At 50.7% G+C, this 25,362-nt stretch overlaps 2 protein-coding genes across 6 annotated transcripts; one reads left to right on the top strand and one right to left on the bottom strand.

Annotated features, from left to right (window-relative positions):
• The first annotated feature begins 6,073 nt into the window (after positions 1-6,073).
• On the top strand, positions 6,074-13,938 carry Pla2g3 (phospholipase A2 group III). Of its 4 annotated transcripts, none has more exons than XM_047562918.1 (7): positions 6,074-6,730; positions 7,663-7,795; positions 8,021-8,155; positions 8,459-8,742; positions 9,552-9,681; positions 9,776-9,892; positions 10,056-10,122. In XM_047562918.1, exons 1-7 carry the CDS (start codon positions 6,217-6,219, stop codon positions 10,105-10,107), a joined length of 1,365 nt encoding a protein of 454 aa, XP_047418874.1. In that variant the 5' UTR covers positions 6,074-6,216; the 3' UTR covers positions 10,108-10,122. The 4 variants fall into 4 exon arrangements, with proteins under 4 accessions (XP_047418874.1, XP_047418872.1, XP_047418873.1 ...); XM_047562916.1 differs by lacking the exon at positions 10,056-10,122 and adding an exon at positions 10,552-13,934 and having other exon boundaries at positions 6,075-6,730; positions 8,021-8,140; XM_047562915.1 differs by lacking the exon at positions 10,056-10,122 and adding an exon at positions 10,552-13,928 and having other exon boundaries at positions 6,077-6,730.
• Positions 7,340-22,562, bottom strand: Inpp5j (inositol polyphosphate-5-phosphatase J). Of its 2 annotated transcripts, none has more exons than XM_047562907.1 (13): positions 21,981-22,543; positions 20,058-20,119; positions 18,474-18,587; positions 18,257-18,365; positions 17,976-18,092; positions 17,479-17,654; positions 16,966-17,077; positions 16,699-16,808; positions 16,402-16,585; positions 13,249-13,386; positions 13,020-13,097; positions 12,799-12,903; positions 7,340-12,600 (listed from the first exon to the last, which is right to left on the bottom strand). In XM_047562907.1, exons 1-13 carry the CDS (start codon positions 22,161-22,163, stop codon positions 12,091-12,093), a joined length of 1,998 nt encoding a protein of 665 aa, XP_047418863.1. In that variant the 5' UTR covers positions 22,164-22,543; the 3' UTR covers positions 7,340-12,090. The 2 variants fall into 2 exon arrangements, with proteins under 2 accessions (XP_047418863.1, XP_047418862.1); XM_047562906.1 differs by having other exon boundaries at positions 7,343-12,600; positions 18,921-20,119; positions 21,981-22,562.
• Positions 22,563-25,362: the final 2,800 nt, after the last annotated feature.

Below are 25,362 nucleotides of genomic sequence, written 5' to 3'. Positions count from 1 at the left end.
TGATCGACTGATACCATTTAAGTTTGTGTAAGTACAATCTGATGTTTGCACAATGATGAAATCACCTAATGACACATTTATCAGAAGATATCCCATGTGTTAAGTAATGTGTGACTGTATATGAAATGTATGGAATAGGTAACTCCATAAAGTAGATTCATAGTCACTAGGGGCTACGGGGAATTAGAATAACTGTTACTGGATTTCTTTGGGGGATAATGAAGATATTCTGGAATTAGTGGTGATGTTCAGACAACTCTAGATGTCATACTTTAAATGGATGAATCTCATGGTACTTGAATTATATCTCCGAAAATCTGGCACATGCACAAAATAGTCAGACGGTGCTGTATTCATCTGAAAGCTTGTCTGGGGTTTAAGGTTGTGCTCCCAAGTAGCTCACTCACAAGGTTGTTGACAGGAAACCTCAGTTCTTCCCTCATGACATAAGCTTTTTCATAGGGTTGCTTGAGTAACATGGTCCCAGCTTTCCCAGGATGTGTGCTCCAAGAGAAGGAAGAAGAAAATCACAATGCCTTTTAGGATTTAGTCTCAGAAGTTACATCACTTCTACCACATTTTGTTTATCTATTTATTTACTTCTAATACTAAGGATCAAACCCAGGGGCGCTCTACCTCTGAGATACATCTTCAGCCCTTTTCATTTTTATTTTTGACACAGGGTTTTGCTAAGTTGCCGGGGCTGGTCTTGAACCTGCAATCCTCCTGCCTTAGCCTCCGAAATCACCAGGGTCATAGTGTATGCCACCACATTTTATTTGTTAGAAGCAAGTCGTTAAGTATAGTTCATACTCAAGGAAGTGGTTTTAGGCTTCTCCATTTGAAGGGAGGAAAGGAATATCAAAGAATTTGTGCACATGTTTTTAAACCACCACAGCTTCTAATGAGGTAGAATGATTTCTGTAATCTCTCTGACCTTCCTCTCCCTTCTGTTTTAGTTTAATAAGATGTTGAACTGAATCTAATGTGCTTTTTCCCATCTACAGAGATGTTTAGTTGAAACTTATTCTTTATTCCCTCAGACCTAGGACTGGGATCACTTGAGATTAGGAGTTCTGGGGACTAAATCCTACCTGGGAATCTTATCGGCATGGTCCTGTACCCACAGATTCCTTTTCTATAACCTGGGATCGCCTGGAGGAAGGTTGACTTCTCGACTTCCCTGTTCATCTCACAGAGTTTCCCCTCCTGGTCTGCAGTGGTGACTACCCCAGTCAAGTGGATGTCTAAAGTCCTGGATGTGGCAGCCATCAGCTGCAAGAGAGCAGTTGTCAGGCAGCGCCTTCAGGATCTGCAGCAGTATTGGAGCAGAGACCACGGTTTTCTTGGGAAACCTCCAGCCAATGACCGGCACAACTGGGTCACTAGGTCCTGGCTGTTTCTGCCCAGCTGGGACTCCTCTATGGGAAATTTCTGCTCCATAGCTCCCCTGTTGGCTGGCCAAGACTTTCAGAGCCCCAATGAAATGTGAGACCCTTCTTACCCTCCTTCTTGTCCTCTCTCTTCCCATAGATGTCAAAGCTGAATCATGGTCTCCCTGCACAGTCCTGCTTTCTCTCCTTTTATCTTTCACAGGCATTTCCTCCAATAAATCTCTTGTACTTCTAACTCTGTCTTGGCAGCGGCTTCCTGGAAGACCCAACTGACAGGAGGCCTTGGCCCCTCTCCGGCCCTGCCAGACCCCATTCTCCCAGGGGATGTTTCCCCTCCTCCCTGCTTCTTGGGCATACTGTGTTCCTTCTCCCTGCCTTTCTCCTGCTCATGCTCTCTCCAGGGTCTCCCCCTGTGCCTGGCACAAAGTAAACTCAGTAACTATTTGTTTTTGAATGAACACAGCATGCTCTGGAGCTAGGCACTGTCCGCCCCATTATCCTTGCATAGAGAGCACAGAGAACCTTCCGGGTAAGACTGGGAGTGCCAACTCCAAAGGCCAGAGGGAGGACACACTTAAGGCCAGTGGGGAGCAAGGTCTCTGAAGTGGAGAGGTTGGGCAGGGGGCCTGGGGGAGGGGGGGAACTGAGCATTTTCTAGGCCCTGGGAGGTCTCCCTACATGCCAGGGGAAGTTAGACCTGGATTCTCTCTTGATTTGCTGGGTGACTAAGTCCCAGCAAGTCACCCGTCCTCTTAGGCCTCCATTCCTCTCGATTCTGGGAGAGAAGCTCCACCCTACCTGTCTCCCTAGGGAGGGGCAGGAGTTGTGAGATGAGGTCACAGCTGGGAAAATGTAAATGGAAAGGTGGGGCACACCCATGGCTCTCTGTGGTTCTGTATGTGGGGCCATGGTGTTGAGGAGGAAGGTAGACAGAAAAAGAAGGAAGAGAAGAAAATAAGGCGAGAGGGAAATGAAAGGAGAGAGGGAGCGAAATACAAACACACACACACAAAGGATCGGGAGGGAGGAGAGAAAGAGGAATGAAAAATAAAGGGGATTGGAAAGAGAAGAAAAGGAGGAAGAATAGGAGAGAACTCAAAGACACAGAGAAACAGGCTGGAAAACTGAGAGAGAAAAAAGTGCTCATCTGTGGATTAGAGAGAGAGAGGGAGAGAGAAGGGAGGGAGGGAGAGAGAGAGAAATTAAGAAAGAAATGGGGGACTGGGTTTGTGACTCAGCACCACATGCAAATAAATAAAGGTTTAAAAAAAAAAGACATTTCTTTAAAAAGAAAGAAAGAAATGGGAAGACAAGCATGTTGGTGGACACCTGTAATCTCAGCTACCTGGGAGGCTGAGGCAGGAGGATCTCAAGTTTAAGACTAGCTTGGTCAACTTAGAGACCCTATCTCAAAAGACTGGGCAGCAGGTGGATGTTCATGAGGATGTAACTCAGTGGTAGAATGCTTGTCTAAATGTGTGAAGCCCTGGGTATGAACCCTGATAATGTAAAACAGGGGGTAAAAAAGAGGAAAGAAAAAATGGGTGAGAAGCACAGAAAGATACTTAGATTTGGAAGAACTGGAAAAATAAGAAAGAAATATGAAAGGAAGGAGGGAGGGAAGGAGGAGAAGGAGAGAGAGAAGGAAGCAACTGGCAGTGAAAAACTAAGGAGAGGTAGAGGAAATAAAATGAAAGAAATGGAGCCAGGGCACTGGAGATATAGCTCAGTTGGTTGAGTGCTTGCCTAGCATGTACAAGGCCCTGAGTTCAATCCCCACACTACCAAAAAAAAAAAAAAAAAAAAAAAAAGGAGCCAGGTATGGTGGTGGCAGAACTGTGACCCCAGAAATTCAGAAGTGGAGGCAGGAGTATCATTAAGTCCAAAGTCCGCCTCAGTGAGACACAAAACAAAAAAATAAAAGGGACTGGAGATATAATTCAGGGGTAGTACACCCCTGGATTTTTCCCTAGTTAACCTACCCCCAACAGGAAATAGAGAGGGAAATGGAAAAGGGTAGAGAGGTAGGGTCAGAAAAACAGAAAGATGGGGGAGAGGAAGGGATGGAGGAGACAGAAATTATAAAAAACTCAGTCATATACAGAAAGAGACCAAGAGATGGAGGAGGAGGAGAGGGGAAATCAAAATGTGACAAAGAGTGACAGGGACTGATGGACAGAGGGAGGAAGGAGAGAATACCTCCCATGGATCCCTACCTCTCACTCCTCATTGGCATCTGCCATGGAGCCAGGCCAACCCCAGATGCATGGGAACTCGGGGAAAGCTTTAGCCCCCTTTCTGTCCAGCAAATCCTGTCCCACTGGTTTGGCCTTCTCCATCCTGTGAGAGGGCACCCCAGTGGGAGGCAAGGCACCAAGTCTGTCCTGTAGGCTGACTGGCCACCAGGGTGGAGTATGAACCAAGTGAAATCTTCCCTCCTTGAGGCCTAAGCTGGCCCCAGCCTGCCTCTCTTTGGGGCCTAGATAGGAAGAGACCTCAAAGGTTAACTCCAATGTATCTTTCACTGCACAGAGGAGAAAACTGAGGCCCAGATAAGGGCAGGGACAAGACTGAAGTTCCACAGCCAGGTAGTGGCTTCACCACTAGTCCCACAGTTCCTATCTAAACAGAGCTGGTAGAGATTACAGACGCTGTGGTCTGAAAACCTTGAGACTTGCTTTCTCCTGGGTAAACCGCTTCCTGCCCAAGATTATCCTGAGGTTTTAGTGATAGTGTTTTGACCGTCAGGCACAGTACTAAGAGTCTTACCCAACATCCTGTGAGGTGACTACTATGATTACATTCATCATACATAAGAGGAAACTAAGTCTCAGAGAAGTCGACTTCTAAGCCCATTGATCACACTGTGCTGAGACCGAAGCTGGGTCTGTCTGACCTCCAAAGCTGGGCTTCCAGTTATGATACCTCCCAGCCTCTCTGAGTGATAAGCAGGGAAGGAGTCTACGGTACAGAAAAGGGGGTGGAGGTGGGTGTCATGTACTATGATAGGAGAAATTGCCAGAATGATGTTATTTTTTTCAAATGTCAAAACTCTTCTTAGAGGGATTCAACTCGGTTCAGTTGTCTTGGCCCTTGTTAAGTCCTTGTTCTCCCTCCCATTCTGCCATTTGCTCTACTCCACACCTCCTTTCCCAAACTTCTGGAAAGAAAGAGTTTGGCTCCTTGCCAGGCATGGTTGCACATGCCTATAATCCCAGCAGCTCCAGAGGCTGAGACAGGAGGATTGCAACTTAACCTCAGCAGCTTATCAAGGCCCTAAGTAACCTAGTAAGACCTGGTCTCAAAAAATGAAAAGAGCTGGGGTTGTGACTCAGTGGTTAGGTGCCCTTGGTGTTCAATCCCTGGTACCAAAAAAAGAAAAAAAAAAAAAAAAAGAGCTTGACTCTTGGGCTCCTCCCATCCATTTCCCCTTCTCTTCATTTTCTCTGGCTATGACCTTTGGCCCATAGATCCAGGTTGGTTCTGAAGTACAGAGATGGGCCTATCTACCTACAACTTCTTTCCCCCTCTGCTGAACACTGAGTTCCTCCTCCCCAGCTCTGTCTCTAGCTCTGCCTTATTGGGGCTGGTTTATGTGGAGAGACCCAGATGGAGATTGACCAGATGTTGGGGAAGTAGTAAGCTGACAGGCAAATGGACAGACAGACAAGTCACTGTCCTGGCTACCTCTGAGTCTCAGTCAATTTCCCTAAGAGCTGTACTCCTAACCTCTAACCTCTCCCCATCTAGGGACTTATTGTTACCTAAGATTTCCCCACCTGTACAGAGCCTCGGTTTCTCCATCTGTACTATGGGTGTAAACAGTCATTTTTACCAAATGGTTGGAAGCTTAATGATATGACAACTTGGGGACACAGGAACAAGCACCAGGTATAGGCCCTCCCTTGGAGAGACCCCTGTCTCTTGTGGCAACATATGATGCCTGCTGGTTCCCTCAGGTAGCCATAGCTCAGGGATAGAGGTGGCCACAGACCTAGCTCCGGGTGACTTTGCTCCTCTGGGACCATAATTTCTTCAAATCCAGAGTGTCAGCCCTGCTCCATGCTGTTTTCAAGGCGTGCTCCAGCTATGTCTTTCTCGTTCTTCGGACCAGGAGAATTGCTGCTAGGTCCAGGTCTGTGCTTGGAGTCCTAGGAAGTGGGGACTCCTGTAGCACTGTCCCCTTGTTATGTCAAAAACCTTTCTAAGAATTAGATGGGGAGGTGGGGAGCATCAGGGCCTATGCCTGGGGATAGGAGGTACTTCCTTTCCCAGAAGACTAGGGAACTCCCAGGGTGGTAGCCCCAGATCCCAGCCCTGCCCTCACCTCTTTTACCCAGCTCTGGCTGAGGTCCATGGCTTACTGCCAATCTAATGGAGGTGGGTGTGGCAGCCACCACTGGGTGGAATAGGTTTTGGAGGTCTCCTCCGAGCCCCTGAACTTCCTTCCCCCTGTACCCTTCCCCACCACATTCCCTCAATGCCCCCACCCTCATGGCCCAGGGCTTTGGTTCCCACAGACCCCATCCAGGCGGGGCTGGCAGCAGGTGACTGGATGGCGCTGAGAAGGGCAGGGTGAGTGGAGGCGTGGGCCCCACAAGTACACTTCTCAGCCAATCAGCAGCCTGCCCAGCCGGTGGATTCGGTTACAAGCCCAAGATCACCCCATACTCCAGCCTCCTTTCTCCTCCTCCTCCTGCTCCATTCATTGGCCCCGCCACACAGGGCCTGCTGGACATTGCATTCGCTCTGGCCCCACTGCTTAGCTGCTGCCTCGTGGGCTGCCAGGGGGCTTTGTCTGATGAGGCTGGGCTAGGGCAGAATGGGGATTCTGGCAGTGCTGCTAGGGGTGCTTGGCTTTCTGGGGATGACTCCAGGGGGCTCCCATGCCCTCCACTGGGGCAGCACTTCCTGCCACTTGGCCAGGTCCACCCCTGGCAGCCCTCTTGGGTCCCTGAGCTTCCTGGGCAAGGATGTTCAGGGACTGGCACTGTTCCACGCCCGCTGGGATAGGCAAAGGAGGCTGCAGGTATGTAGCCGACAGGATGAGCCGGAGCTCATAGCAGCCTTCCGAGCCCTCTGTGTTCATGAGAACAGCCAGGGCTCCTTCATCCACACCCCTGGATCTGAGCTGCAGAGAACACTGGCCATGCTTCAGAGTCAGTGGGAGGCCTGTCGAGAACCTGAGGAAGGTCCAGCAGGGGCCAGGGAGAAGAGAGCGGCAGGGCGGAGTGAAGCACCTGGCAGAGTGCACCTGCGAACAAAGAGAGGCTGGACCATGCCTGGCACACTGTGGTGCGGAGTTGGAGACTCTGCTGGGAATTCCTCGGAGTTAGGTGAGCCACAGGGGTGTGAGCTGGACATCTGATGGGGGAGGCACAGGCTTCAGCACTGGATCTCACTTTCCCAGGCTAAGTGTCCTGAGGGAAGTGACTTAACCATTCTGAGCCTCAATTTCCTTATCTGTAAAGTAGGGGTGATCATGAGTCTTATCATGGGATGATTTAATGATATCATAGATGGGGAAGGTCTTATTCAAACCTGGGAGTCCTCATTAATCACCATCTGAGGGAGGGAGCAGACTGGGTAGGATTCAAGGTCTGCTGAGTTAAAAAAACAGTACCCAAAGTCTAGGTTTGAATCCCAAACCAGCATATTCACACTTAGCAAGTCACTTCCTTCTACTGAACCCTATTTTCCTCACCTGTAAAATGAAGGTGACGCCGCCTTTTTAGGACTGCTGTGAGTTTGGGTGTGGGAAGTACTGGGCACTTGGGAAGTACTCAGTAAAGGGAACTATTGCTTGGCCTGTGATGGACTGCTGTCTGTCTGTGTGGAGGGTTAGGGAATGACTTGGCACCTGAGTGGGGCAGGTCAGCATCAACTCATTATGCCAGTAAAAAAGGCTATACCCTGTCTGTATACCACTTCTTTACACACATGTTCATAACTTCAGTTTTATTTGGAGCATGAGCTTGGGAACCCTAGGGACAGACTCCAATTCCCCCAAGGAAGATCTTTCCATATGCTCATGGGTAGATTGCCTGGCACTGGGATTTGCCCCAAATGGGCTGCAGGCTGGGTGTTCTCTTTAAGCTTTGAAACTGAGGCTCTCACAGAGAGAGAATTACTTGCCTGAGACCACCCCAGGGGTTTATGTCAGGGCTGGGGTGAAAACCAGGACTCCGTCCTCTTGATACCAGATGGGCATAGCTGGTGGGTGGTGCCCAGAACCCTGCTGAGCTGGTGTTCTCTTCCCTTCGTACAGGGATCTTCCAGGGCCCTGATCTCTGCTGCCGGGAACATGACCGATGCCCACAGAACATCTCGCCCTTGCAGTATAACTATGGCATCCGAAACTTCCGATTTCACACCATCTCCCACTGTGACTGTGATACCAGGTTGGCAGAGGGTCAGAGGCTCAGGGACAGGGCAGAGTTACTCTTAGGATTCCAGAGAATCCTAAAGATCAGCCAGCGTGGACCCCATAGTGCTGATGGAAAAGCAGACCTGAGAGGGAAGGAACTTTTGAACCACAAACATTTGGTTGATAGTGGCAGGGTGGGTTGCAGGAAGAGCCAGGAACTCTCTGTACTACAAGGACCTGAATGCTGACTCTGGGGCAGGTTCCAGCAATGCCTGAGGAACCAGCATGACTCCATCTCGGACATTGTGGGTGTAGCCTTCTTCAATGTGCTGGAGATCCCCTGCTTTGTGCTGAAGGAGAAGGAGGCGTGTGTGGCGTGGTACTGGTGGGGAGGGTATGTGGCTGCACCCCTTGAGTCCTTTCCCAGTCAGCAGGGGAACCTGGGTTTCAAGTGTGGTGAGGGAGGGCTGTCTATCCTTCAGGGAATGATGCCTTGTCAGGCTTGTCCTTTTCTTAGGGTAGGGTTCAGGATGCAATCCCTTCTTCAGTGCCTCCCACAAGCCAGTAAGATGGGGAAGGAGACTGGCAGAGAGACTTGGTCTCTTGGGAACAACCCCAGGGGTTTCTGAAAGCATCCTGGGGGTTTCTGGAGGCAGGGAGTCTTGGTCATCAAGTGCCACCAACTGCCACCTTCCAGGTGTAGGATGTATGGCTCAGTGCTCCTCGCCCACCTCCAGGCCACTACCTACTACAATGCCTCCTGGAGCTCTCCCACCACCTCCCTGACTCCCAGTCCCCTGGCCTCCACCAAACTGCAACAAAAGCAGCACCCTCTGAAGAGGCAGCCGCAGCTAAAAAAGTCCAGGCACCCCAGTCCAGTCAACACCACAGCCTTCCAGGCCACCTCCTCCAGGACTGACGTAGCCCCAACAGCCCAGACATGGGTCCCCAATCCAGTTCTCCAGCACCTAAAACCTCAGGGTAAGCTCAGAACCTAACCTCAGGGGGTTCCTGATATGAGAGGGTATCTTCCGGGTGCATGTTGATGGGGGAGGTATATGTTGCTTCTTTTCCTGCTCCAAATGCTCCTAGGGTATCCTAACCTCTCCCTCAAATTACACTGTAGTAAGGAATTTTCATAATCCACAAATATTACCTCATCACTCCATATCTACTGAGCTCTTCTCCCCTGATGTCATGGCTACTTTTTATCTCAGTTGTCAAAAGTCCCAATGATTAGTATTCCTGAGGCCCTACAAACTTCATCCCCCAGTCAAAATTCCAGTTTTACAAATTTAATCTGTTTCCTCAAATGCAGTCTTAAAGAACTAGAGACATAGTTCAGTGGTAGAGCATTTGCCTACAATGTGCTAGACCCTGGGTTTAATCCCCATCACTGCAAAAATAGAACAATGAAACTATGCAGTCTGCTCTCTTTCTCACCTCTGAGTTTTTGCACATACTGTTCCTTCTTTCTGAAGTACTCTCCTCCCTCTTCCTCTCTCAGCCTCAGTTTAGCAGTCTCTGCCTCCAGGAAGCCTTTCTGGATCACCCTCAGCAGCAGTCTGGGTTTCCCCATGGGACACTCTGTGTGTGTGTGTGTGTGTGTGTGTGTGTGTGTGTGTGTGTAAAGGCACATCCCATGTGGGCAACACCCTGAGAGCATGAAGGGTACTAGACAGAGCCTGTGTTTGTGTGACTGAACATATGCACTAGTGTTTCTCCTGGATGATTGCAAGTACCAGAGTGCTGGTATACTCGGCAACCTTCACAACCATACATCAACCCAGGTGCCCACCGGGCCTGCCGTGGCTTCCGCCGCCTGGACCAGTGTGAGAACCAAATTAGGCCCCAGGAAACCAAGTTCCAGCTGCTAAACAGTGCCCGTGGGCCACTCTTCCACTGCAACTGCACTCGACGGTGAGGCCTGCAGGGACCCTTGGGGATGGGTTGCCTTGAAGGGGCATCTGGCTGGTGAGGTTAAAACCCAGTCTGAGCCTAACTTTACCCTTAGTCTGGCACGCTTCCTGAGGCTCCATAGCCCACCTGCAGGTGCCAACATACTTTGGGAGTTGCTGGGCACCACCTGCTTCAAACTGGTCTCTCCCCTGGACTGTGCTGAGGACACAGGGTAAGTGATGGCAAAGACAGGAGGTATGGGTTTCCTGCCCCCCCAAGGGATGAGTTACCTATACCCCAATTGTGTGTCTGGGCCAAGCAGGTGGGGAAAAGGTCAGGGGGCCTCTGACCTCTGAGTTCCATGGTTATCCTTCCCCTATCTCCTGCTGCCCCAGGTCCAGTTCTGCAGTTGGCCTATGGGGGTTGCATCTTGGCTCTATCATTTAATTCTTGCATGTCCTTGACAAGTGGATTCACCTTTCCAAGCCTCCATTTCCTTATCTGTAAAATGGTTACACAAGCCAAGGAAATGGCTTGTGTAATGTACAAAGACTTGCCTGGCACATAGTAAAATGCTTAATGCTTACTCTTAATTCACAATCTCATTTGGATTCTGATTCTTAAAGCCAGCCCCTATTGTTCCCACTTTACATATGAAGAGGAAACTGAGGCCTGGACTGGCTCAGGGTCCCATAGCCAGGTAGTAACAGAACCCAGGCCTCTAGGTACCAGATCAGGTTTATTCTGCCTACCTTCTAGGTGTAACCCTGCCCCCTTTCTGTCTCGCTGTGGCCCTAGCTTCATTCCTGATCTTCTCTGGACCTTGACCCACTTGTCTGCAGAGTAAGGAGGAATTCTGCTAGTCCTAACCATCTGGTTCATTTCCAATAGCTGTTCCAGAGACCCAAGGGCCATCAAGGTGTCAGTGCGACACTTGCGGCGACTTCAGAAGAGACGATTCCAACTCCTGGATAAAGGCACAGAGGAAAGGCAGGCATGGCCTTTGGAGCCCCCAGGGACTCCTGTGTCGTTCTACAACCAGTGCCTGCAGCTAACCCAGGCAGGCTGGAGACTCAGTGGGCAGCAGAAATTCTGGAGCTAGTGACCTCGGTTCCAGTTCTCTTGGGTACCAGCTTGGACCTTGTCCCTGTCTTGGCCAAGTGCTAGGAATCTTGGCCTCCTCTCCATGGGTTTGACAGCAGCATGGCAGAGGCTCTTATGGAAAGTCAAGAAGCTAGAGGTGGGGGACCTTAAGGCTCAAATACTGGACCATGTCTCCTGCAGTGCTGGGTGACCTTGAGCAGGTGACACAACCCTTCTGTGCCACAGATATGGTATTCAGGAGGCTCACTCTGATGCCCTGGGCTTGGGTCTTGCCAGGAAACTTCACATACAGATGGAAATAGGGAGAGAGTAACTTACTACAGCAGCCCCAAGAGGTCCCAGGAGGAGGTACATGCATGTTTATATTACAAAATTAATACATGTCTAGGAAAGCCTGTCTAGGAAAGCCCTAGCACCTGGTCATGAAGCCCTGGTGCAGCTCGTAGGAAACAAGGAATGTCACAGAAGTATCTGTATCTGAAACCAGGGTGGGGGCACTGGAGAGGGTTTCCCAACTCCTCTCCTACTAGGGGGCCCCTTCTTTTAATAGCTGATATGACCTTCCTAGCCCAGGCCTGGGCCATTTCTTTCTGCCCTAAACCTATATTCAAATCTCTTCCATGCCCTTGGACAAAGGACCTTCTTCCCTTATTCTGAGCCTTGATTTCCTCCTCTGAAAAAAGGGGTTGTATACATGAGCTACCTCATAGTCTTGTTGAGGACCAAGTGAACTAATATATACATACATATAGCACTTAGCACCTAGTAAATATTCTTTCTCTCTAACACACAGCCAAACTGCTTTGGTGTAAGATCCTGAGAGACTGATGTAACCTCTTGGAGACCCAATTTGCTCATTTGTGAATGAGTCTAAAAATGGCACTGAACCCATTTGGTTGTGATACAGATTAAAGGAGATGGCATGTATCCCCATATATGGCTGGTACCTGGTAAATGTCAATTCTGTCATTCCCTCACCTCTTTATTCTCTGCTTCTGACTAACTACCCCCATCCCCAGACTGCTAAGAAGTTCGGAAACAGCCAGGAGTGAAGCTGGAGAATTTAATTCCTAATGGATGACCTCCAGGATTGGGATTTCTGCCAGTGCTCCCCCACCATCCCAGATGGGGGTCCAGGCGGGGCTTTGCTGATTATCACAGTTGAAGTGCCAGGACTGAGTTTGGGGGGACCCTAGTTGGCCACCCCTGGCCAGGACAGAGTGGCAGGTACAGATATAGCTGGAGCAGCAGCAGAAGAGAGGCAGGCAGGTTTGTGGAAGATTGAAGCAGAGTGGGGCCACCTGGGCCCATCTGCCCACCACATCCTCAGGGCCCAAGGCCCCCTTCCTCTAGTCCCTGCCGGCCCTGGGGACTGGGAGATAGGCTGTCAGGGTCAGAGGTCTCCTGATCAGGTCCCCAAGAGCCACCACCACCACCAGGGTCTACAGTCTCCAGGCGCAAGGCTGGCAGCAGGCCCAGGCTTTGAGGCACAGCTGGTGGGAAGGCCCAGGGGCCAGGAAGCCTGGAAGGCCCCTCCTCACTACTTTCCCAGCTGCTGCTACTATTGCCCCTATCAGGGGCCACCAGGGGCAGCCGGCGGCTCTGGGGTGATGGGCTACGGCTGGCACCACGGCGTTCACGGGATGAGGGCCGGAGGGCAAGACCGGGGAAACGGGCCAGGCCTGGACTGCGGCTGCGGTGTCGCTTGGATTTTCCAGGACTGGGGCTGCGGGACTTGGGTGCAAGCAGCTCCAGAGTGCTGTCATCCTCACCCTCTGAGCTGGTGCTTGAACTGTCTGTGCTGCTGCTGGCTGACTCCGAGGTAGGCAGCGAGATCTGGAGGGAACGCTGGTTACTGGAGCACCCGACTCCCCAAACTGCCCACGGCAGCCCCTTGAAACCACTCCAATCCTCCCATTGGCAGATCTAGGGAGCTGGGCTACTGGTCTGAGGTCATGGAGCAGAATGTGGAGGCTGTGGCATTTGAACAGGGTCTTTTGGCATCCCTTGACCCTACGATCTGGCCTTACTTACCTGGAAGGGTTCAGTGACGCCAATGAGGATGCTGTGGTTGTGGCTATAATAGCCCAGGATGAAGTCTCCATGGCCTTTTGGCAGCGATTCCTCACTGAATGTCACCTGGTGGGCCCAGGGGTATAAGCCCAAGTTGGGATCAAGGGGGCTGCCTCAAGTTGAGTCTTGAGGTCTCCAGAGCAATGGGGACTTCTCCCTACTCTCCCTCTCCTTTTAAGTACCTGGTAGATACTCCCATCCACGTCTTCATGTTTGGCCCAGACATAAGCCACATAGTCCTTGCAGTGGCGGAACCCCACCTGGGACAAGAAGAATCAAGACTGTGACCTCTAATACCCAATCCCAGCAGACTCTGGGAATAGCACCAAACTCTGGACATATCAGGGACCCTCAGTTGTTCCACCAGGGCCCTTCCTCCCCTAATACACCAACCACCCTTGCCCTACTTACCCGGTACAAGCCTATCCAGTCCCAGGAGCTGCGGGCGAACACTGTTTCCATGCGATACTTTACTACAGCTTGCTCAGGCCGCACCCACTCATCTGCTACCTCCAGACGCACCAGTGGTATGTCATCCCTGAAGGCAAACTGCCCAGGCAAGGCAGGGATAGGGAGCAACATCAAGGGAAGCCCTCTAGCATTCCATACGCTCAGGAGTCAGCACAAATCAGCAGAGACAAAGGCATATGAGGCCATTTCATAGACTGGGAACTGAAGTGGAACAGGTCTAGGATAAACATCAAGCTTTTTCTTCCTCCTAGCCCAGGATTCCTTCTACCCATTGCTGCCTCAGAGAGTGAGTGGAACATAGCTTTGAGGCTAGCAGACTTGAGGTTTGATCCTGGTTCTGCAATTGGCACTTTATGCAATGAACAGGTTCTTCAGCCTCTCTGAATGCCAGGACCCTTGTCTATAAACTAGAGGCTCTTATTTAACACTTGGGGGTTGGTTCTACAGATTCATTGAAATACCATTTGTAAAACATCCTATAAACTTTCCAGTATAACAGTAAGTGTTCGATAAGTGATTTGCCTACATGCTATCAAGGGAGACAAGTTCTCTGCTGCACTGGGTATTCTGGGATAAGCTGAATACTCCTGAGCAGGCAAGAACAGACACTAAAACAATTGCCTTGTTGTCAGTCCACAAAGACAAATTATGATCATGAGTATCCTTCTCCCAGGATCTACCTGGCTGACGGAAGTTAGTGGGGGTCACCCAAATAGGTGGGATAGCTGGAGTGGCAGACAGCCAGGGTATTGGCTCTACCAGTGTCCCTAGGGGAAGTGCTCAGGTGGTGCCAGCTTGGCTCTACCAGTGTCCCTAGGGGAAGTGCTCAGGTGGTGCCAGCTTCAGGCCTTTGTCTGCTCCCCTGTTGATGTGGTTTCAGGTTTCCTTCCCTCAGCTTCTGAGTCAAGCTGTTCCAGAAGAAACTGGCACATTCCCTCCCTGTTCCTGAGTTTCTAACAAAAGGTCTGGTGGAAATGGCCTCCATATCCTTGCAAGGTCAAAACTCCAGCTAAGCCCTATTCTGATGGAATTGCCTTGGGTAATACAGGGAGGAGAATTTGGACATTTCAGGGTCTAACAAGGCATTTAAAAGGATGACACATGTAAAGTACCTTACTCCGGGCCTAAAAGGTAGTGGGTATTCATCAGGTAATATTTTTTGAGGAAGATAATCTTGGAAAAGGCAGGAAGGACAGAGTAGGGTGCCAAAAGGAGCAATTGTGTGTGTGTGTGGTGCTAGGAATAAAACCCAGGGTCTTGCACATGCAAAGCAAGCTTTCTACCATGAGCTTTATCCTCTAGCTCTCCAAAAGAAGTGATTCTCAAGATGAGGTTCCTGACTGAGGGGGTTAAACCTCAAGTTCAAGTCCTTTACCATAGGTCTTGGGAGGCCAGGTATGGGCACATTTCCACTCCCTGCTGGAGATATTGGCCAGTGTCCCACTTACTGACTACAGGGCAAAGTTACCAGGAAAAAACATTTTCTGACCTGCAGGGTTTCTTTTTATCAGATCAGAGAGAGAACTCAATGTAGGGTTTCAGGGTTGGGAAGATAGGATCTAGGCTGCTCCACTTCTGCCAGTGAGCCTTTCTTTGTGTAACTTGGGGTCTGTTAGGAACTTCAGATTCTCCCACAGAAAAAGAGAGAGTTGGACTACATGGTTTTTCAGATCTGGTTCTGACATTCTAGAATTCTTCCCTCCCTCCCAATTTTTGTTTGTTTTGTGTTGTGTCGTTTTGCAGTTCTGAAGACTGAAACTAGGAGCTTTCTATGACTGACCTACATCTCCAGTTTTTACTTCATTTTTTAAAAAAATTATGAGACAGGGTCCTACTAAATTGCTGAGCCTGGTCTCAAATTTGAGCTTTGCCTCAAATCTGCCTCAGTCTCCCAAGTAGCTGGGATTATAGGTCAGTTGTATGCCATTACACCCTGCTGGATTTTCTCTTTTCACTTTGGCAACCAGGAACTTCATGCCTAAAAACAATATAATCATCCCTCAATATTTGCAAGAAATTGGTTCTAGGACCCCTGGTGGATACCAATATCCAAGGATGTTTAAATCCCTTATATAAAATGGTATAGTAATGTGTATATAACCTTGCACATCCTCCTGTTTATTTAAAATCATCTCTGATTTATAATACCTACCAATGCAAATGCTATGTAAATAGTTGTTATACTATATTATTGAGGGAAAAATAACAAGAGAAAAAGTCTATACATGTTCAGTACAGACGAAATTTTTAAAATCTGTGTGTGTGTGTGTGTGTGTGTGTGTGTGTGTGAGTGAGAGAGAGAGAGAGAGGGAGAGAGAGACTGAGGATTGAACCTGGAACCTTACAGATGTTAGGCAAGCACTTTACGACTGAGATACTCCACTCTACCCCCCACCTTTTTTTTTTTTTTTTCTTTTTGAGACAAAGTCTCACTAAGTTGCCCAGGCTGACCTCAAACTTGTAATCCCCCTGTCTCAGCACCCTGAGTAAATGGGGTAACAGGAATGTACCACTATGCTGACAGGACACAATTTTTTTTCTGAATATTTTCAATCTGCAGTTGGTTGAATCTGTGGAAGTGGACCCATGACACAGAAGACTGTACTAAACTCTAGTAACTTTTGTGAGTTTGGCTCTTTATTTTTTATATTTCTATTCCCCTTCTCCATCACTACCTTACTGTCATAATGCCTGGCATATAATAAGATGGTAAATAATAAATAATGAATGGGAGTTTGAGTAAAACATTTTGATTTTGCTGGTCGCATTATACATGTGAATTTTAACATGTTACCCTAAGTCTTTCTTGGAAGAAGAGAGTCAGTCCAAGTTTAGTAGAAAAGGCATGCATTCTGCAATCAACTGATTTAGGTTCAAATTCTAACTCTTCTTACTTAGCTATGTGACCCTGGTGAAGTGATACTATCTCTGAGTCTCAGCCTCCTGATCTGAAAGTGGAGATTATAATTCAATCCCTTCTGTTAGAATATAAATAGATGCTGCTACAGGAAGATGCAAGGGGTTACTGGTGGGCAACGGGAAGCCGAACTGGGTCAGAGGTTGTTATGAGGGGAAGATGAGGACAGGACTCACCTGCAGGACAAACTGGGCAGCCACAGGCTTGTGGTCACTGACTGTGTATTCCATGTGGCTGCGGTAGCTATGCTGGGTCACCTGGAGTCGGTGGCTTTCCCTTCCTGAGGGGCTGGGACCTCCACCTGGAGCCTTGACCTTCCACAGGATACGATCTGTCCAGGCTGGTTTCCGCTTCTTAGCACTGCAGTGGGCAGAGGTAGTCTGAGTTTCAGGGAGCTGTGCCATAACCTCCAGCCTTGCCTCCTGCCCCTCTTCCCACAATCTACCACATCTTCATCCCATTTCAGTGCTCACCTGGTATCGTATTTGTTGGTACCCACATCAAACTTGAAGGTGGGAGCGAAGTTAAGGGGCCCCTCCTGGAAGCCCTTCAAGATGGGCCAGGTGTTCTTGGCCATGTTGAGCTGTGGAGGTCCAGAAGGGCAGAACTGGACAACAGCTTGGAACCTTCCAGCACCCAGGAGTGGGGATGAGGGCAAGGACCGTAACCTAAGGTACAGGTGTGTCCCAGGAATATGCTCTGTGTACTTGGGGATTTGGGGTGGGGCTAGGATTCCTCACCTGATCCTTCTCCCACAGCTGATGAAGTTGGTCACTGTCGATGGCAAACTTGACAAAGTGCAGGTCGTAGCTCTCAATGCGGAAATTCAGGTCCCCAAACCAGAACACGAGGCTGTTCGTGGGTGGAGGGGGGTGTCAGTGGATCAGTGGGGTGGAAGGGTTCAACCCAGATCCTTCTGGGCCCCCATCTAACCCAACAGCACTGAAGCCTCTAGAGATGCCAGTGGGTGAATTGGCAGAGCCTTCAGCTCATCAAGGAGCAAAAGGAAGTATGGAGGTGGGTCTAGAGGAAATTAGGTTCCAACCCTCAGTCCCGAAACGCCCCTCAGCAAAGCTCCACCCCTCTCCATCAAACTGCTATCTACCTTCAAGTTCCCACAAGTCACTCACCCCAATAGGCCTCTCTCTACAAGCCCCACCCAGCGGGTACTCCACACACTGTCACTAGCCTCCAGATTCCCACCCCCACCCTAGCTGCCTCCAAGCTCCATTTGGCCACGCCTTGGCCCATACTCGTGATCCAGTATGCCGTGGGCACCAGGTCCCTGGAATTGCTGGAGGCTAAGGATAGTTTGAAAGTTGTCCTTCCGCTGCTCCGCCTTGTCCATGTGTGCGGGCAAGTGGCAATTCAGGAAGCAGAGCATGTGCCCGAAGGCCGCCAGTCGCACGCTTACGCCACCCTTGTTACCCTAGGGAGGCCGGGTTGGGCGGTCATGGGCGGAGCCTAGGCAAGGAAGTGAGACACTGGGAGGGCGGCATGGGAGAGGATGAGTGTGGATGAGGATTGAACAAGGATGAGTCGTAGGGAAAGACGCAAAACTTTGGGACAGGGTGGGTGAAGAATAGGGGCGGGGTCTAGAGGAAGTGGGATGGTATTGGCAGTGCTCCGCGAGGGGCAGGCCTCTGGGTAAGGGGGTGCAGCGTGGGGACCTTGCAGATGCATGATGACCAGAGGACTAATCTAGGGCTGCCTTTGGTGCCATTCCCTTCCGGCCCTCTCCCATGCTCACCCAGTAGCCACCCAGGCCAGTGCGAGTGCAATCAGTCTGCACATCCCGCAGAAAGGGCAGGTGGTAGTACTTGGCGAACAGCAGAAGGATAACGCCTTGCATCCTCACTGTACTCACCTGCAGGGAGAAGTTGGAGGCACTGCGTTTGAGGATTAAGACACAGTGCCTTGTCCCTATCTTGCTGACGGACAACAGAGGCCCAGCAGTCCCCACATGAGTCAGGATCTATCCTGATGGGCCAGGAATCCAGAAGCTTTTCCAAAGGGTGAGGGAGGCATTACCAGCACGAAGTTGAAGGGGCCCAGGGCGTCCATGAAGAGCTCACTCCACTGGTCAGTGAAGAGAGCGTCTTTGAGCCGTTTGTTGATCATGGAGTTCACTTCCTGCAATCTGGGGAGATAGGGGTGGGGCAACCGTCAGTTTGGAAACCCCTGTCATGGTTGAGGGTCTAGGAGGCCTGAGGAGTTAAGAAAGGGGTCTATGAACCTTGCCCCTCACCCTATGGCGATCATGTCTGCACCATCACTGTCATTGCCACCGCCCAGGTGGAGGAGAGATGTGACATCATCTGGGGGCATGGCGGTGCCCACATTCCATGTGACCACAGTGATCCTGGGGATAGGGGCATAGGAGAGGTTATTATTGGGCACCACTTACACATCTCCCCCTGCCCTCCCACAGGGCTTTCTCCAGGGAGGCAGGTGTGGGTATAATTCCTTAGAAGAACCCACAGTGGGCCCAGAATCCCTCCTACCAGAATCTCCCTGGTGATATAAACTTAGGAAAGGATACTGTCTTTTAAGGGTCCCAGAGTGGGCCCAACACCCCTCCCAGGGACAAATCCTAAGGGAAGCACACTGAGTCAGAGTAAAGCATCACCCTGGAAGAATGGCTAGTCTCCAAGCTCAAGGCCCAGTAATCTTTTGTGGGAGAGGGCCCCCTCACCGGAATCCAGGGTCGCTCTTGCAGGTAGGCTGAGCTGACCAAGAGGAGGACGACGAGGTGGATGTAGAAGATATGGTGACTGGGGTTGGGGCTTCTTTGTTCTGAAGATTAGGGCTTGGGCACCTGCCAGGTCCTGTACCCTGGGTGCCAAGCCCTGCACTAGGAGTGCCAGGCCCTGTACTCTGGGTGCCAGGCCTGGGGAGCGCCACCTCAGGGGCTGGGGTGACACCGGAAGAATGGTTGGGAGAACGGCTGGGGGAACGGCTGGGAGATCGAGGTGGCTTGGGGAGAGGTGGGGGCACAGTCTGACCTGAGGCGTTTCCTGGCCGGAAGGTAGGGGACAAAAGTCCAGGGGAGCGAGTGCCAGGCTCTGGAGGGCCCTGGCCCACATCCAAAGGCAGGGTTTGGGGTGGTCCTGGCAGAACAGGATCCTCAGGGCTATTGCGGGGGGCCTCAGGCCGGGCTCGGAAGGAGGAGGAAAACCGGGGATCTTGGGAGGAGGTTTGGATCAAGGATGGGGAGCCTGTAGGACCAGATGCCTGAGCTGGAGGCTGGAGAGGCCCTTCAGAAGTGGGGAGAGGTCTTGGGGCTGGAGCATCCTTCTGTCTAACTGGAGTCCATCCCACAGAAGCTGGGCCTGAGACCCCGGCTGGTGGAGCCAGGGTCTGCTCCTGAGAGGGTGATAAAACTGGACTGGGCACTGGGGAAGGACTGGAGTGGGGCTGGAGAGACTGCTCCTGAGAAGCCAGGGCCAGGCTTAAGCCTGAGGCTGCTAGTGCTGGCTTGGGTCCCACAGAGGTGGGGGACAGCTGCTTCTGGTCTCTGGAAATTGGAGGCAGGGTAGATGGGGGAGGCCTTGGCACAGCTGAGGCAGACATCACCAGTTGCCCCAGGGATGCTGGAGTCAGTACTGAACCTGAGGTTGCTGGGGGAGGCTTTGGTCCAGCTGAGGCAGACACCACCAGCTGGCCCACAGATGTTGGAGCCAGGCTAGAGCTGCGATGTGAAGGAACTCTTTTCTGTCCTCCAGGACGAGACAGTGGAGCCAGGACGGGTCGGGGAGATGCCAGAGCCGGCCTTGGCCCCTCTAAGGAAGGTGACATAGCTGCTTGTGGCCCTACAGGTGCTAGAGCCAACCTTGGTTCCGTGGGTACTGGGGCTGTATTCTTCTTTGCTGGGAGCTGAAAACTTGAGTCCACCTTATAGAGGACAAGACAGTGACTCAGAGTGACCCTAATAGGGGATTGAGCCTCAACTACCATATAGATTGCAGCAGACTCCATCTAGCTCAGAAAGGCACATCTTCCCAAGGAAGTTCCTCCAACTATCTCACTCTAATCCATTAGATGCAGGCCAGCTTCTCTCACTCTCTCTTTCTCTTGTTTTTTTTTTTTTTTTTTGGGGGGGGGTGGGGGTACCAGGGATTGAACCCAGGGTCACTTAACCACTGAACCACATTTCCAGCCCTTTTAAATTTTTTATTTTGAGGCAGGGTCCTGCTAAGTTGCTTAGGGCCTCACTAAGTTGCTGAGGCTGGCTTTGAATTCAGGATCCTCCTGCTTCAGCCTCCCAAACTGCTGGGATCATAGTTGTGCACCACCATGCCTGGTTTCAGTATCTCTCTTGGAGGAGATAGAGCATAAAGCTCTTTTTCCTCCTTGAAGTCTAAAACACCTTTCACAGATGGAGAAACTGAGACCTGACTTGAATAAAGTAGAGTATGAGCCTGAATCTGAGGGTTCTCCTGTTCTTCCTGGCTGGAACCCACTCTACCCACCCTAAACAGTTTCCCTGGGAAACTCCCACTGCAGTCCTTGCAACTTCCTGGCCAAGGGCATTTGACCTGCACTCCAGGTCTGCCCACACTGGATCCAGGCTGTTAAATACTTCTCCTCTTCTCCCTGGTGGCAAGAAACCCTCAGGTCCTCCCCTCACCATCACAACAAAACATCCCAAACTCCCTGGTCCCATTCCTCCCTATGTCATCCATTACTGAAGCTCCTCACATGGGGCAAGAACTGAGGACAGAGACTAGTCCTGTAGATTCCCAGCCCAGCTCTTTGTGAATTTAGGCAAGTACCTTTTGCTCAGGGCTCGGTTTCCTTCACCCAGCAAAAGGACTGGGTGAAGGTCCTGGACCGCACCAGATTCTGAGGAGTCTTGGTCTCCTATTTCCTACGTTTATGAGTCCAACATTTGTTAAAATCCCATTGAGTGTTGTAGAATTAAACTACCCTCACCAAGTGTGGTTGTACCATTCAGAGGAATTTGATCCTGATGTCACACCTCTACATGGACAGGTTGTACCCTCCTACCCTCTTCACCCTCTCCCTGACCTGTGAGGACAGATCACCAGGTATCCCCTTTATGTCGGGCAGGTAGGGGACAGTAGTAGGGTGCTGCAAGGATCCGCTTTCCCTTTCCCATCCATCCTCTGTTTATGATGTCCCTTGTCTCCAGAAGACAGGATAAAGCGTCCTTTGCCAGGGAGGACAGAAGAAGGTCTACACTGGCCCCAGGGTGGCCCCATCCCTGCCTCTAGAGACGCAGTTCTGTCTCTGTCCCATGTCCTTCTCAGTTCAGAGAACCTGAAACTCTGCCTCCACCTTCCTTCCCAAACTCAAGCTCTTTGAGGCTGCATTTTGGGCATCCTCCTTGGCTCCAAATGTCCCACTGTGTATCCCCCCACACCGCCTCCAGTACTAACAACTTAGACATCCCAGATGTCACAGTTTTAGTCTTCAGAGACAAGCCTCTTCATTTTGCATTAGCTCAGAGAAGACAAGCAACTTGCCCAAGGTCACACAGCAAAGCTAGAGAACAACTGGGTCTCCTGACACCCAGTCTAGGCTCTTTGGGGGACTCCTGGAAATGGCTAACTCCATCTCTTTCTCGGCATTCTGTCACTGACCCTCAGCCCCCAGGGTGACCTCTTTGCCCAGTTTGTGCTTGGTGGGCACAGGAGAGTGCCAGCCCCTTATCAGGGGTTCCAGGGTGACTGCAGTGTTGGGGGTGTGAGACCAGGTATCAGAATGGGGGGCTAGGTTTTGGGGGTCTTACCTTGGAGGGTCCCCCAGTTTGAGAAACCCGATGTGGCCCAGGTAAGGGGCCCAATCGGGTCCCAGTCCCTGGTCTCCCGCTACCACTGCAGCTCTGGCCCTCCATGTCTGCAGCCCCCAGCAGCCCTGGGCTCCCTCGGGCTCTGGCTCCAGCTCCTCCGCTCCCGGGAACCAGTGATGTCATCAGCCGTTTCAACCTGCTGAGAATTTAAAGGCACAGGCACCTACTTTCTAGCCTAGAGGTGGCCCTGGCAAGCAGGCTACCCGCTGGGAAAACTTCAAGTTGGCTGCTGAAGCTGGAAGGACCATGGGGGTCAGAGAGTGCCTATCACCCTGGCCCAAGTCCCAACTGGAACCCAGGAGGAGGCATTCTGTTTGCCCCCACCCTCCTGTTAATAGGCCTGGCCAGACCTTCTCTAGGGAGGAGCATTGACACACCTGCAGGTAAGACAGGGACAGGTGGTTCAGAGGTCAAAACAACCTCTCCAGGGCCTCAGAGACACCTGAGTCCCTGCCCTGATCTTGTAACCTTCCTACCTCCCTGTCAGCCCAGGCCTTGCCTTGGCCCCCACCCTTGCCCCATTTTCAGGCCTTGGTGTCTGTCCACCTCTACACTCCCTCCCACCTGGCTCCATTCTTCCCATTCCAGAACTAGACACTTCGGCTCCAGCCACTGGAGTCCTTTCCCATCTCAACCTCAGCACCAGCCCCTCCTCTTCTGCAAACACCTTGCTGCCCGCAGCTGTCCCTACATCCAGGCCTGTCCTAGCCTGGCTCCTCAGCTTTCCTCTCTCCAGTACTCACTGGGTGTGGTTTAGGAGGGAACTTGATCAAGGTCACCCGGTAAACTAGGAAGGTCTCCTGAGTTTCAGTGAGGAGACTCAGTAACCCAAGACCATCTCAAGCCAAATGGGGTATATAGGGGATGGGAACTGGAATGGAGAAGGGTCTAGGAGTGGGGGAAGGAGGGTTAAAAAGAGGTTTTAGAGCTTCAATGGCCAGCACCCTGCACAAGGCCTGGTCCCCAACGGAATAAATGAATTAGAAGAGTGAATAATTGATGAGGATCAGATTTGTCCAGGGATGCCTGTGGTCTGATTCTGTCTCTTCTTCACTCCCTCTTCTATTTGCTTAGCAGTCCCTGAAATACCAATTTCTTCAGAACTACTGAATTGCTTGGAGAGAAGTAAGCCCACTCAGTTCAGGCATAAAATGTTCAGAGTTCTGTCCTCAGAGCTTCCAGTTGGTTGACAGTCAGCTCTACATTTTCATGGGCCTGTGCAGTCCCCTATGTGAAGGTCATGTGGACAAATGCCTCATTCTCCTTTACTCTCCCACCTCTGCTTGGCCGCCTCTGGGTCTATGCTGCATCTTTATGAGGCTGAAATTTGAAAAGGCAAAGACAGACTATATTAAGGTGTTGTAGTAGAAAGATCTTTGGACAGCGATGGCAGAGATAACAGTGGTAATGGTGGAGGTGACTGTGATGATGGATGTGATGATGTACATAATTATAACAACGGAAGTGAGAAATTGACAGAGATGGTGGTGAACGAGGTGGAAGTGATAGTGATGGCAAAGGTGAGGTGAAGATGGTTTGGTAAAGGTGGTGGTGGAGATAGTGGAGGTGTTGAAAACAGCAGTGGTGGAGGTGATAACAAAGGTACAGATTATGGTGATGGCCATGGAATGAAGGGAGAGTGGAATTGGGGATAAACAGAGGAGAGATGGGGCAAAAGAGATGGTGGGATGCTGTGATGATTGAAGAGGTGGTGATGGAGTTGGAGGAGAAGATAGGGGTGGCAGTGAAGGAGGATATAAGAGAGGACATGGAGGTGGTCATTAGTAAGAGAAATAAAATTGGAACTCACCATGCCCAGTCCTCTGACTCCTGTTACACAAGTGACAAACTGAGGCCCCCAAGAATACCAGCTTCTAATGAAATTCTGGAAGCGATGGGGGAAAGATCCAGGTCCCTAGGACCAGTTCTAGGATAAGGACAGGACCCCAATGCCCTTTGGAAGATAGGCAAATGTCATGCAAATGATCACACAGAGAGCGTCTCTGTGCCAGGAGGACAACCCAGGATTTCTCGTCATTTTCCCTCCCTGAGCTCAGATCTGGCAGGGGACTTTGTTTCTGGCCCTGTTGCTGACTTACCTGGTGAGGTCGCTGAGATTCCTGACTTGTGTAAGGGATATTAAAAACACTAGATGCCTCCAAAGTTTGCTGTGAAGATTAAACCAAATAATGCATATAGAGTGTTTAGCATAGAGCCAGGCATAAGCAAGCTCTCAGTAAAAGCTCTATAGTTATCATTATCATCATCATCATCATCTACTCCAGCCCACCCATTTAGTAGATGCTGAAACTGAGGCCTAGAGTGGTTGTATTCCTTGGAGGAAGGGGAAAGGGAACAGGAAGGGAGTGGTGGAGGGTGGACCCCAGCTGAGAACGGAGCGAGTAGGAGCTATATTTGAACTTCTGGTATGATGACTCAGGAGGTTGATAACAGGCTCTGGGGCTCAGGGTGGCAGGCCGGGGGCAGCTGCCAGGGAGAACCGCCCCCCTGGAGACGGTTGTCTCTGGAGGCTCCTCCTGGCTCCCTCCTTTCCCTTCATTCTACCGGGTGGGGTGGTGTACCAAGGCAGAAGGTACAGCTTGTCCAGTCCCTTTCTCTTAGTGCTTCCCTTTAGGCTGTTTTGGTGAGTGATAGGAAGGAAAGACTGGTGGTTGACAGTTATCCCAGTTACTCTCCACAGTCACCCTGAGAGAATGGCCATAAGACCCATATTTGACAAAGGAAGAAATTGAAACCCAGTAGAGAATGGAGCACTACTAGAGAGGTAGTGGATAATTCTGCCCTGCAGAAGAGATGACGATTGAACCCCTATTTAGAAGGAAAGTCCACGATGCCAAATTGAAGAGGACAAATGCCCTAGGAAGCAGAGAGAATAGCAGATGCAAAGTGATGGGGTGTAGAAGGTTCTGGCTGTGAGAGGAAGCAAAATTTGGATATGTGCCCTTTCCAGTCTTTTGGCTCAGACTAAACACACCATGAGCAGGGGAAAGAGAGAAGTAAAAATTCCTTTTCCCTCTTCTTCGTCCTCCTTTGACTCCTTCTGTGGGCACTTGAGGATGGCAATGGTAGAGAAAGGTCTGTCCTTCCTTTCTTTCTTTGGTCACCCTCACCCAGGCCAATCCTAAAGGAGGTCACACTGTGGCCACTATGGAGAAATGTCTGGAAAGGCATAGAGGATGGTACAGGGTATTGTGGGAAGGTAGCAGAGGTAAGCATAGGGAGGACGAGGTGAACAGGGAAGAAAGGAGCATTTCTTCTCCCAAGACTTCACTCCAAGTTTCCTTACTGGTAACAAGTGCCA

The sequence above is a fragment of the Sciurus carolinensis genome, chromosome 8 (genome assembly GCF_902686445.1).
Source record: "Sciurus carolinensis chromosome 8, mSciCar1.2, whole genome shotgun sequence".
NCBI lineage: Eukaryota > Metazoa > Chordata > Mammalia > Rodentia > Sciuridae > Sciurus > Sciurus carolinensis.
This window is presented reverse-complemented; position numbering and strand designations above follow the sequence as displayed.

What these genes read in the sequence shown, in the direction of transcription:
- Pla2g3 (XM_047562915.1), top strand. Translation starts at nt 6,217, where the DNA reads ATGGGGATTCTGGCAGTGCTGCTAGGGGTGCTTGGCTTTCTGGGGATG. An exon ending in TGGGAATTCCTCGGAGTTAG is followed by an intron (nt 6,731 to 7,662) that starts GTGAGCCACAGG and finishes CCCTTCGTACAG; the next exon opens with GGATCTTCCAGGGCCCTGAT. An exon ending in GACTGTGCTGAGGACACAGG is followed by an intron (nt 9,893 to 10,551) that starts GTAAGTGATGGC and finishes CATTTCCAATAG; the next exon opens with CTGTTCCAGAGACCCAAGGG.
- Inpp5j (XM_047562906.1), bottom strand. Translation starts at nt 22,163, where the DNA reads ATGACATCACTGGTTCCCGGGAGCGGAGGAGCTGGAGCCAGAGCCCGA. An exon ending in CTGGCCTGGGTGGCTACTGG is followed by an intron (nt 17,655 to 17,975) that starts GTGAGCATGGGA and finishes CGGCCTCCCTAG; the next exon opens with GGTAACAAGGGTGGCGTAAG. An exon ending in CTGCCCAGTTTGTCCTGCAG is followed by an intron (nt 13,387 to 16,401) that starts GTGAGTCCTGTC and finishes TTGCCTGGGCAG; the next exon opens with TTTGCCTTCAGGGATGACAT.